General features: G+C 35.2%; 1 protein-coding gene across 1 annotated transcript in view; it reads left to right on the forward strand.

The window, feature by feature from the left end:
• Positions 1–13972, forward strand: part of LOC149821066 (Rab3 GTPase-activating protein catalytic protein) — a 145619-nt gene that overhangs the window by 65342 nt on the left and 66305 nt on the right. Inside the window, exons 8-11 of the mRNA XM_089981693.1 lie at positions 6682–6907; positions 7850–7976; positions 9628–9743; positions 9933–10028. Coding sequence (XP_089837819.1) covers positions 6682–6907; positions 7850–7976; positions 9628–9743; positions 9933–10028 — 565 coding nt within the window. The remainder of the gene's footprint in view (positions 1–6681; positions 6908–7849; positions 7977–9627; positions 9744–9932; positions 10029–13972) is intronic.

The following is a 13972-nucleotide window of genomic DNA, read 5'->3' on the forward strand; positions in this document are numbered from 1 at the left end:
AATAAGTAGTGTCCTAGTGGTTTCTAAAATGTGTCTATGTTTTCTTTTGGTTAATCCATTTTGTTGGGAGTTCTAGGACATGATTTTTGGTGACAAATTCTGTTTAGTTCTAAATAATTTTGAAATTCATTTGATAAGTATTTACCACCCGAATCGAATATAAGAATAGAGATGTTGCTTTTAAATTGATTTTTGACAATCATATGAAATATTTTTAAAAAAGGATAAAACATCAGATTTGAAATTAAGAAAGTATATCCATACATATCTAGTCAAGTCATCAATAAATGTAACATAATATGAATATCCTCCTTTTGATATGACGGGAGAAGGTCCCCAAACATCTGAATGCACTAATTCAAAAGGTCTCTTAGAGATAAATGTTCTATTCAGAAAGGGTGTGAATTTTATCTTTTCAAAGATACAATCTTTGCAAACTAAATTTTTTTCATTGCAAATTTTTTTCCAAAGGAAAGCAGATACATCCTTGAGAAGCTTGGATGCCCAAGTCTTTTATGTCAAGTTGCAATATCTTTATCTTCGACATAATTACAAAAAGAGTTTAGAGGAAGGTTTAAATAATGCATGTAGTAGAGATCTCCCTTCCTATGACATCACTCAATCTGCTTTCCGAACTGGAGATCCTGCACGAAGCAACCCTTAGTTGAGAAGGAGATTCTACATTCATGATCGAAAATTTGTGAGACGGAAAAAATATTTAAACTTAATTGTGGAACAACCCTTACTTTTGGCACAATAACATTTTTAGAGGAATTTAAAGTTCCAACACTTTTAATTTGAAAAGATGTTTCATAGGCAATTGAAACATATAAGGTTTTTGAATTAGTGCATAAGTCGGATAAACCATTCTCAAGAGGTGTCATATGAAAGGAGGCTCCCGAATCAAGGATCCAAGAAGACATATCTGGAGGAGAAGATGAGACTATTGCGGCACCCGATGTGGATGGAGATTTGAGTAGCATTTGAAGTGCCTCCGATAATTGAGCAAGAGAAAAAGAATATTTTCCTTTAATTGGTTATTTCTTCCTTGATGTGGTTTCTTTAACGGAAGCAACTTTGTTCTTTGGGTTTTCATATAGCTTGGGACAATTAGGCCGTATATGACCTGGTTCATGGCAATGGTGACAAATAACCTTCTTTTAGTCTCTATTATAGCTATTTTGCCTCCCAAAGTTTGGAGACTTATAAGTTTTTACATGATTGCCAGGTTTGGACAAGGCTAACACTTCATCTCCTCCTTTTATCATATCAAGGTGAGTCTCCTCTTGGCATATTTCGGCAACGACATCCTCCAAAGGAAGATGCTTATATCTATAAAGGATGAAAGATCTAACTTATTCATATTTAGGCCTAAGCCCATGTAAAAATTGGAAAAAATGTTCTTTTTTCATTTGCTCTCTTCTTAGTTCAACATCATCACTAGCGACCCACTTGGGTTCAAGAAGAGATAGTTCATCCTATAAGGGATTAAGAGTGCTAAAGTAATCACAGACACACATGTCCCCTTGTTTAATGGTACATATTTTTTTTAGAGAAAGAATTGTCTTGTAAGATCTTTTTGTGTACACATACCTTTCATGAAAAACCATGCCTCGTTCGCCTTGTGAAATTTAGTTATGTTGGCACATATCTTGAGCTCAACATTGTTCATAAACTATGTGAGGATTTTGACGTGTTTACTTTCCCAATTTTCTCTTTTGGATTGGTGATCCTCAATAGTTTTTATGAGATCATTTCCTTCTAGAGCCTTTTCTTGTCCTCCTTCCATCTTGGTGAGTTTGAGTTGAGGTTCCGAAATAGAGGTCATAATGTATCCTCAAAGCTTCTTGCCTTTGAGATTATTTTCCATATCGGATGCCCACATCATGTAGTTGGTATCATTCAACTTGAAGGAGAGATCAATCTTTTGCTCATTCTCCATTGTGACTTAGAGAGAATAAGGACAAAGAGTATGAAAGAAATCCTCCACTTAAATTGCGGCAAGTGCTTTGATTCCTGAATCACGATCTTTCAATGATCACCTTTCAAAAGACAAATAGCACAACCTTGCTTTGATACCATATAATGAAGTAGGCAGAATTACAAGCCAAAGATGCAAAAGCATCAACCAAGTCCAATAGTGGACAATTACAAAAACACAATGAGCACACTAGCAAGAAGTCCACGATGGGACAATACAAAAGGCAATGCCAACAAGTAAAGAATAAAAATCTTATTAAAGGAGGCTTAGAATACATAAGAAGAACAAAGGGGAACATCTCCTATTTATACACAAATAATGAGTTGAGGTGAGGCCATTGGGGGCCCCACTCATAGAGTTGTTGGGGAGCTCCCAACGACTCCATGAGTGGAGCCCCAAATGGTATTTAAAAAAAAGAAAAAAAAGAAAAAAAAGAAAAAAAAGAAAAAAAAGGAAAAAGTACATTTAAAAGAAATATAAAAACTAAATTAGAAAAAATAGTTGTTTCTAGAAAACAACTATGAGTACATGTGAAAAGATGAAAATACCCCTATCGGGCAAACTAGCACAAAAATGGATTATATATATACAAATATATATTTTAACAGTTTGATGGTTTGTCCAAGATTGGACGAAACAAAAGAACAAAACAAATAGAACACAAGTTCTGTCTGTTTTGTAACATTGTACCAAGTCCAATGTTTGTTTTGATCGTACACGAAAGCTATGTTCTAAATGTCCGTTGTTTGATTACGATATGCGGGCAGCTTGGACTACATGCATAAAGCGTCAGATTACTTTGTTTTGGATCGTACTAACCAATCTGCCTACCATTCTCCATGTTTTAACAAGTTTATTATGGATTTTAACCTTGGATATGAATTTCGAATTGGATCCAAATACGAAAAAAAACTTATGTAAAATAAATACGCAAACCATATTTTTGATATACAAATGTTAAAAAATTGCAAAAAAGACAATTAAAATAAAAATGCTAAAAAAAAATTTCCCATAAAGAAAGCATCACTCAACTCGAAGATGCACAGAAAGTTACCAACCTCCACAAAGAGTTCAAAAGAATCAACAAAAAACCCTAGGAATTAAACCATGCACGTTGAGTTCCCCTCTTGTTTTACATCTCATCAAAACGAGCTAAAAAGTGAATAAACCTAAAAAATCGCATGACAAAGCCCTAAAAAATCATTTCATTTCTCCATTTCTGAGCTCAAAAAACTTCGTTGCTTGACACCAAGAAACCCAAAAATCTACAAAAGGAAAAAAATCAAGTTGATTGAAGATTCCCAGTTACATATCCCAACAAACGAAACAAAAAATTGTAAAAGAGAATAGAGAGAGAAGAGAAGAGAAGATCCTTACTCCGAATCAGACATAAGCAACACATTGATAGGATCAGAATTCAGTGATGATGGAGAGGAGGCAGCAGAGAGAATGAGAGAGGAAGAAAATGAGGAGGCTCTCTCTCTCTCTTTGAAACGTCAGCTTTGGGCATGGGCTTGTCGAAGAAACAAGAGGAACATAGGATTCGGCTCCCCGGAGAGAGATGTTCGTCGGAGGCACCGACAAGCTCCGGGGTCGGGGGTGAGAGAGTGGGGGTAAACAACCCAACAAATTTTGTTTTTCTTTTTTGTTCCCTCCTGTCCCTGTTCTTTTCGTAACAAGGGAGGGGGGGGGGGGGGTAGAACGGTGTAAAGGTTGTATTATGGATGCGGCGGACGGTATTCCGTGCGTTTGCCACATCCAATGTTTGTTACAAAACATGTGCCGATTGACTTTTTCATCCCGCGCGACGTGTGGGACACACCATCAAACAAGCCCTTTTGGACCAAAAGAACTCTCACAATGGAGATACACACCAACTCACAAAGAGTCACAAGTAAAAATATAAGGGATCTTTCATTGATAATTGCTTAAAAAAGCATTTAGAAATACAACAGGGAAGATCTCTATTTATAAGCACAACAAAGGGCAAAGTGGGCAACCTAACTAGTAGTTGGGATAGCCCCCAACGGTCATAAATATGACCGTTGGGTCTAGCCTAACGACTAATTGGGCTGTCCCAATCAGTTGCATGATACAAAAAATAATGAAAGTAACAAATAAAAATAAAGGTATTACAAATCAGCTCCTAGTGGGCTGATCCCTACTACAAAAGGAAATAACTGAAATACCCCTGATGGGTATTTCAATATATATATATATATATATATATATATATATATATATATATATATATATATATATATATATATATATATATATATATATATATTAGGTATTGTCACGAAGTGGCGCAAAACCCAAGACATTCCAAATCGAAATGCATTTGAATACTAACAAGATACAAACTAATATAAGTTTTGTAAATAAACGATTTCATTCATAATGAACAATAAAATACATAAAAATAACAAATAAATACATGGAAACCTCACTACAAAGTACACTCAAAACACCTAGAACTACCTATCACTCTCTCAACCTCATTTAATGACACACACCCCATATATATACATAAGAGGTAGTCCCAAATAGAGCTGATGGAACAGTCCAACAACTATAAATAGAGCTGTTGGATTGCTCTAACAGCTATATTTGACTAGTCAGCTCTATGTTCATTAGTCCAAAAAAAACCTAACTAAAAAGAAAAAGAAGAAAGAAAAAAGAAAAAAGAAAAAAGAAAAATAATAGTTACAATATTTACATATATAATATATATGTATACATATATGTACACATATGTATACACATACAAATATGTATGCATACTTAAGCATGTATACATATAGATACATATATATATATTGTACATATACATATTATGTGTATATACATTTTAAGAACATTTATCTTAACAGGTACAATATATTAACAAAGAATAACAGAAATAATGGTGGAGACTGGAATATTCAGCCTATCACTTCAATATCAAGAACACAAGCATTTTTTTTGGTCGATATACCACAGCAATTAAGCACGAAAATAGAACTGATCAGAAATCTGAAGTTTCTGACCTAAAACAATATTTTGATATGCTATCAAAATAGATGGCGTGATGTAGAGAAATAACAAAGAAAATTTCCGCAAAGTTGAGTGTGCAGATAAAGAAGTCTTAATATAGATTTTCAGATTTCAGATTTCAACAGGATAAAAGCAAATGGATATTTGATGTTAAGATCAAGAAAGAAAGAAAGAAAGAAAGAAAGAAGAAAAAGAAGGTTTTGGGATTGACATCAAGTGTGAAAAGAGGGAGAAAAAAAGCAACACGGTGTACTGTGATATTTCTTTGAAAAAAGATCTGGTACCAGCAATATGCTGGGATTTTTCTTTAGCTGAATCAAACCACAGCAGCCAAGCTTGGGAAAGATGTTAGGAACAGATTTTTCAAAGAAGAAAAGAGGAAGAAGAAGATGAGGAGAATCAATGGGCAGATGTTAAAGATTCCTGAAAGGAGGCAAATAGGGAGACAGAAAACCAAGATCTCTTAGAACTTACCTCGATAGATGCGATCAGACACACTCCTGCTCTGATACCATGTTAGAACAGGTACCTATGTGATACCCAAAGTTGTTACGGAGGAGGAGAGACAATATTGCTGTGGCTGTATTCCTTCAGTTCCTACAATTCCCAATGGGGATATCGTGTGCTGTGGATCTTTATTTATAGAACGTGTTATACAGTCCTTCCCAAATACAGCAAGCCTCTTCATACAGGCACACACAAATAGGAAACTATACCCAAATAGGAAACCACACAAAGAGGCATACCCAAATAAGAAACCATACACAAATAGGAAACTACACAGCACGTCAGGTTCTCTGTATGCTTGATCTGAATATTGGATCTGGATCCAATATCCAGATACATCTGGTGTCATCTCTTAATAAAGATGTCAGACTAGAGATCCTCTGATCAAATACCCGAGGACCTCTAGTCTAGATCCCTTGGGTCTGGGATTCGAGGGATTCAAACACACCTTCAAAGTTCCCATCCATGTCCCTCAATTATAAACTCTTGACTGATTAGAAAACCCTGGCTTGGGCACATGCATCCTCGATCGACTAGTATCCTCCACCCTTGGTATCCCTCAGCCCAACGTGTGCTTGTGGAATTGGTCTGAGCCGAGTCCACATTGACCCTATTGCAGCCATCCTTTGCTCTGATGTTTGAAAGTTTCTTGAGACCATAGCAAAAGCTCTGGAAATTGCTAATGCAAAGTGCAGCATTTGCCATTTTCTTCGCTTATTAGTTAAACATTTGGTAATGTGTAAACACATTCTCTTCTTGGCTATAGAGATGCTCTAAAATTTTAGTTGAATTGGTTTGTCAAATTCTTCTCCTGTCATGGTTCTATTTGAAGGCATTACATGAGGATCGGTTTCTTTCGAAGGACCTCTTTGAATCTTCTTAAATTTTACCTCAGATTTCTGTGAAAAAATTCCAATTCCTTTGAAGATAAGTAGTCATGTTTCTTGTTGGCGACAAATCAGTTGCTTGTACTGGTTTTATTTATTGCATAATTCTGTCCTCCAAATTATTATGGTAGTTGCACTTTATCCATTAATTGGTATATGGAAACTAAATAAATCTCTATGTTCTTGTAGCTTTTTAGTGATCTCCATAATGTCCTGTGCTAAATTCTTGAGTGATCAACATAATAACTAAAATCTATGATGTGGAAGGCCTTTGCCAGAACAGACTATGCAATGCATCAAATTGGAGTTCATTTTACAATGAGGCTGACCTATAGAACACCCCCATATGACGATGATAATGAAGATGTACATGCGGTTGAAGGTGAAGCTTCTGAATCTAATGGAAATTCTGACAACATTGTCTGTGTCAAGACACTGTGGGATGATGACTGTCCGTGGGCTGAATGGTACTCTGCTGAAGATCCAGTAAAAGGTGTGTGGAATATTTATGTATCCATTTTTTTCCTAAATACACTGGAAATTGCTAACTGTTGGCTCTTTGGCTAAAGGATCCTTTTTCAGATCATGCATTGTGCAATATTTCATGGTAAAAAATGTCACTAATTATGTTCTGCTTATTAGAAGAGTTTGCCAGATTGTTGTTTTTCATCTAAGGTTCTTTTAGGGCCTGTTTGGAATCTTGGAACTGGAATATGAGTTAATGCATTTGGCAAAAAGTTGGTCAAACTACCACCTGGTGGCTGTTTGGAAACTGGTAGCTGGGATGGGAGTTAATGCATTTGGGATGGGAAGTGGCATTGTATTTACACTAAAGCATTGAATTGACAGCTACCACCTCTAGGAGGTGGTAGCTGCCAAATCCAAGATTTTGCAGCTGCCACTTCCTGAAATGTCACTTCCCATCCCAGCTACTAGTTTCCAAACAGGGCCTTAGTAGCTATTTGTTAGTGAACCTTGTTTTATCCTAACTGTCCAAATGCTGTGTATTTTGTGCATCCTAATGGTTCCATTGTCATAGTCCTATAGTTTATTCAGAACATGGCATGAACAGTTATGACATGTGCAATAGCAAGAAACAAAGAACAATTTCATGTGATTATATGCTACCTTTTTGTTTCAGCTCACATTTGAAAACTTAAGACAAAAATATCATTATCTGGAAATTCAGGTTTTTGTACTTACAGTCCAAAGAAATGGAAAATACTAAAGGAAAGAGTATTTTTTTCATCATGCTTTGATGTCCTAGAGGTGTTTGCAATTTTAAATTTTGTATCATATTGGATATTTGCTTCTTGATTTGTCCATGATGAAGATTGTCTTCATCAATTAATGGACCTGCTCTTTTTGATCTGATTCCCTTTGTGTTTATTCTTCTAATCATTTGTATACATAACTTCTCTTTGTACTTGTATAGGTTTTGAGTTGATCACTACATGGTCAAAAAAGGTCATTGAGAGTTCTTCAGAAATGGCTGAATTTGAGAACACTTCAACAAATGAAGCTGACCATTGGTCTCTCATGCCTATAGTGCCAACACACCTGTAAGATTTTACCATGTTCCTATGTTTTCCTTTCTTGATGTTGTTATCCATCTTTCTCTTGCTGTTTCGCTAGAATGGCACATGTAACTTCAATCTGCTGATACCATTAGTATATGCAATGCAGATTTCTTATGAGTTCAAAACTAATCAAATTTGAGCAAATTTTAGAAAAGGAAATACAATAGGTGAAATGAAAGGAAAAGGATACAACAGAAAACATGAAAATTGATAAAAAAAAGGAATTAAGAAAGAAATTGACAATTTTGTTAGTGTCTCAATGTATTGATGTGGACATTTAAAAGTACTGGGGATATTTGTGACCAATATGTGCACACAGAGGTACATGAAAACATGCATGTTTTTTGTCAACTGTTAAATTGGTAAACGTGAACAAATATGCCATTTTTTTAGTTCTTCAAATGAGGATCCTTAGCATAGTTCATGATATAGAGAATAGTCTGCCAGCGAAAGAGAGAGGAAATGGCGACTCAGAGGTGCAATGATGGAGGTTGGAGTAACCTTTATGGGACATCCTATTTGGAGTAACCTCTATGGGACATCCTATTTTAGTTTTACTGATGATCCTTAGAGTTTGTCAAATTATCTTCTTTTTGGGTTCAGTTGAGCATAGACTCAGTCAACCGAGAGCAGTTATATTTCATTGGTGTCTAACAGATTCTTTGATAATTTCCTGTTAATTATTTAATATATCTCCTGTGACCAATGTTGTAAGTATCGTATCGTAACCCGTATCGGTTGGGCCCAAAGTTAGATAGGTATCATAAAAAATCATAAAGATTTAATAAAAAAAATTCAAAAATTTCAAAAAAATCAAGAAAAATCAGAAAAAACTTGAAAAAATTCTAAAAAATCATAACACATAAAACAATGATTAATTTCACAAAATACAACCATATAATCACATTTGAATCATTTATGTCTCTATGAGCTGCATAAGACATCATCAAACAATGATGAGTTGCATAAAATAAAACTATAATATTACATATCAAAACAATTATGTGCTATGAATGGCATGCATAAGACATTGAACCTTAAATAATCAAGATAATATGCTATAAATGGCAATCTCACAAGAAAAATGCAAACTATGAAATAATATGCATATTAAATAACAAATCTAAGCTAATAAGTCACAAGATTCATAATAATGTGTTCACATAAATAAAAAAAAGTGTTTTTTTAATGCTTAAAAAATTTACATTACTATTTTTTTTTTAAATTTCAAACAAAAGTTAATTAGATAACGTCAATCATTGAGTATCATCAACATCATCTTTTTTTTTTTTGGAAAAAATCTCTCTAAATCAATCTTAAGCTCTTTAGGGATGAATATGAACTAGCCCCAAGGAGCCTTATATGTTTTCAAATTTTTTTTTGAAATAAGTGCATTTAAAGCGTATCTTAAGATACACCCCATATCGTAGTGTATCATAAGATACAAGGGCGTATCATAAGATATGGATTTGTATCATATCGGAACACCCCATATTAACAATACATATCGTACCATATCCTACAATACTTATAACATTGCCTGTGATAGTTTCCAATTGGTTAATGCTCGTGATAAGTAATGATGTTGACCAAGTTTTGTTGATTCTAATAGTTAATTATAGATTTCTGCCAGGAATAATGGTCCAAATCCAAAGATTGATATGGTTGGCTTTGCATCTCAGTTGCATCTATTAGTCAATGCATGGAACACATCCTTCAAAGCGAAATTCATTGAAGATTTCATCTCAGGTTTGGATCTCTTTATACTTGACAGACATCTGGTATCAGTGGCAGAATCCAACTTGTTTCCATGAATGTTTTGTTCAACTTGATGGGAATTCTATCTGACCCTCAACATTTACCATTGCTCCATCAGACCAAGTCTGTTCTAATAATTACTCTTTTGATTTTATTGTATATACTGTTTGATGTGCTCAGTTGACAACCAAAATTCTGATAATATAAAGCCTTCTTCATCCATGGTACCTCCGCCAACAGTTCTTGACAGAGTCCTTAAAGATCTTTTTCATGCAGGTACAGTTACAGCTCTGTGAAACACACTTCCTTTTATATAAGTCATGTTCTGTTTGGTACAGTTACAGCTCTGTGAAACACATTTTCTTTTATATAAAAGCTGTTATGTTTCATTGGTGTTTTTTTTATTTTACTGCATTTTCTTTGGGTCCATTCATGATTTTGATATAATCATGTCTTGTGCTATTCCAATCGTTCTCATGTAAGAAACTTGGAAATTGTTTTATAGTGCTGCAAAAATATTTCTTTTCGATGTTATTTTAAATGTTTATTTGTTCTTTCAATGTTTCCAAAAAAAATTCTTAGAAATATTTAGATGGTTACAAGTTGTCAGCACTCAGCAGGACAGGCTTTAACAGATTATGAAGCATGATATTAATGAATGAGAATATTTAGTCATGCAAGAAATGGCAAGCCAGTCTAGATAGTTTCAACTTTCAATCATGATCGGTCTTTTAGTGTGCTATGTTTGTGCTGGTGATAGCGTCTGCTCTTGTTAAGTTGAGTTCAAGAGGGCAAGGTGTTTGGAAGGAAGATTCTTCTCTATTACTGTGATAGTCAATCATACATGAATAATTAATTAACAATAAATGAAACAGGACCTGAAGTAGTGGATAAACGACTAGTAAGCTTTTATAAGAGCCCTAGAAAAAAAGAAGGGCAAAAGCATGTGTTGCATGTCATATATGTTGCTGGACTATAAATACTATATTGTTATACTGTACACAAAAATAGAGGGTGTCCCTATATTGTACATATATGTAGTACAAGTATAACACTAGATTGGGGACAAGCTTGACCATCAAGAGTTTGGAAAGAGCTTGAAAACGGGAAGATGAGTAAGCTTTAGCAATGAAGTGTAGATTTTGTGCCGGTGGGTAAATAAATGCCTCTGGCAAGCTATTCCTATATGCAGTAGTGGTAATTAATCTAAACATGCTTGGTTTGCTCATTAAAATCCAAAATTGTTAGCAATATGAATGGCATTTTGATCATCACGACATAAAAGAGTTGGTCGAGATACCACCTTCCCCATGGCTTCAAGTAACTAGTGAAGCCAAATTGTTTTAGCAGTTATTTGATCAATCTCATGATATTCCACTTCAATAGAATGAGCTATTTTTTGTTGTTTCTTACTATGCCTTGGCAAGTTCTCATCAGTGAAGTGCCATAACAGAAAAGTTGATAGTAGAACCAAGGTTGTAAAACATGTATTGTAACCTAAGTCACACGGACTCGGCTAGGGAGGCGCCGCACCCGAGTCGACACGCCCCGACACGGGTGCGGCGTAGGACACGGCCCGGACTCGGTCAACGACGAGTCAGACTCGGTCAACGAATCGAGGTCGAGTCCGTCCTCGTTTTGGACTCGGTCAATGTTGACCGAGTCTATATTAGTCTATTTTAGGGTGAAAAACTAAAAGAAATGCTTATATATATATATATAAAGAGACTGCTGTGCACAATGCACAGTGACTGTGCACAGTCACAGTTGTGCTGTGCACAGTCATGCACTTGTTTTTAAAATAAATAATATATATATATATATATATATATAGCTGAGTCCCCGTGTCCAAAATTTTTAAAATTGCGCCGAACCCGTGTCGCACCCGCACCCATGTGACATAGATTGTAATGTGTATAGGCTAGGCCCAAAATAAGATATGTATCATATTGGATCATATTGTAAAAGACATACTTTTAGTAAAAACAACCCAAAAGTGAAAAACCAAAAAAATTCGAATTGTAAAAGAATCATAACCCAAGAAATAATGATAAATAAAACCATCATATCACATATCAAACAATTATGAGCTGCATAAAACATTGAACATTCAATAATCAACATAATATGCTGCGAATGTCCTGCATATCTCACAAAGAAAATGCAAAGTATGAAATAATATGCATATTAATTAAACAACAAAACTAAGCTAACAAGTCACAAGATTCATAATAGTGCATGTTTACATAAACAAAAAACAAAGTGACAGTGTTTTTTTATTACTTAAAATTTTTACATGATCAAGTATTTTCAAAATTCAAATAAAAACAAACTAGATAATGTCAATCATGATTATCATCATTATCTTCTTCTTGCAACAAACCAACCCCAGATCACTCTCAAGCTGTGTCACATGGGTGCGGGTGCGGGGGTGCGGCACTTTCAAAAAACTTGGGTGCGGGGATGCGGCAAAAGTAATATATATATATATATATATATATATATATATATATATATATATATATATATATAAAGTCCAAAAATTGGACATAAATGACCTTGGGTGTGTTGAGTGCACCCAGGGTCAGGTTGACCGCATCGGGTGCGGGTGTGACGTGGGTGCAACACCTAGTTAAAGAGTCCCCGTGACATAGCTCTCAAGCTCTTTTGGAATGAGCATGAACTGCTAAGTGGCCTTATACGTTTTCAAAAGATAAAAAAAATGAAATTAGTGCAACTTAAATTGCATTAATTATATAATCGTAAGATACGCCCTATATAAGAGTGTGTTGTATGATACATGAATGTATCGTACGATGCATCTGATACAGGTATAATGCAAACTTGTATTGAAATATGGGTGTATATCATGTTGATTTCTCCCAAAGTTAGGATATATACTGTATCGTAGCATATGTTGCAATACTTATGACACTGGTTAGAAGAATAATCTCTGATGTGCTCTTCGTAGTCAGAATCGATATTTAACTCAAATCTTGTAGTGGAAGAGGAAAAGAGTGTTAGATCTTGAGTCTCCACCAGAGCCGATCTGCAATAGGAGCAAAAAGAAGAAAAGAAGGTGGAAGAAGAGGAAGACAATAGGGTGTTATGAGCAGCAATAGGTTCACGTATTTTTCATAATCATATGTGACCTAATAGACCCACTTTACTATATGGTACGAAATGTTGGGCTGCCCAGAGACATCATTTTCAAAAAATAAGTGTAACTGAGATGCGTATGCTTCAATGGATGTGTGGAAAGACACTAAAAGATAAGATTCAGAACGAGGAAATACGTAAGAAGGTAGGCGTTGCGTCCATTGAAAATAAGATGAGTGAGAATCATTTACGATGGTTTGGGCATATTCAGCGAAGGCCTAATGATGCTTCAGTTAGAAGGATGGAGAAATGAGAAAATATATTAGCTAAAAGAGGTCGGGGTATGCCTAAGAAGACTTGGATGGAGATGATAAGAAAGGATATAAATGCTTTGAACCTCACCGAGGACATGACATTGGATAGAAATGAGTGGAGGAGAAGGATTCATGTGGAAGACCCAAAATGATTTTCTTTTTGGTTCATATCGCCGACCCCAATTGTTTGGGATGAAGGCGTTGTTGTTGTTGTTGTATACGTGACCTAATAGTTGATATTTATAGACAACACAAGTTACAAAACAATTTTGGTAGTAAACACAATATTACAAAAATGACACTGCAAGCACGTCAAACACACAAAACCCAGTTCGGGTCTGGATCAGACCCAAACAGGTCCAACCTATTTTACGACACTTAATAGCCTCCCTCAAGTTGTGTGTGGTATTGTACCATGGACAACTTGTTCTTCAAGAACCAGAATCTATTTTTTGTTAATCCCTTTGTAAATAAAGTTGCCACCTGGTCTTCCGTAGAGATGAAGTGAGGCTCAATCCCTTTGTCTTCAACCTTTTGTCGAATGAAGTGCTGATCTATCTCAATATGTTTTGTCTTACTGTGATAAGTAGGATTAAATTATATTTTGATGGCACTTTGGTTATCACACAATAGGATAAATTTTGAGATCCGTTCTTCTAATTCATTCAACAAATGCCTTGTTCAAGTAGCTTCAGCACTTGCAACAGCCATTGATCGGTATTTCAGCTTCAGTACTTGATCTAGCTATTGCTTTTTGTTTTCGACTGCTTCAGGATACTACGTTTTCCCCAAGAAAGATACAATACC

This window comes from Nuphar pumila, chromosome 12, assembly GCF_984573655.1.
Source record: "Nuphar pumila chromosome 12, dmNupPumi1.hap1.1, whole genome shotgun sequence".
Lineage (NCBI taxonomy): Eukaryota > Viridiplantae > Streptophyta > Magnoliopsida > Nymphaeales > Nymphaeaceae > Nuphar > Nuphar pumila.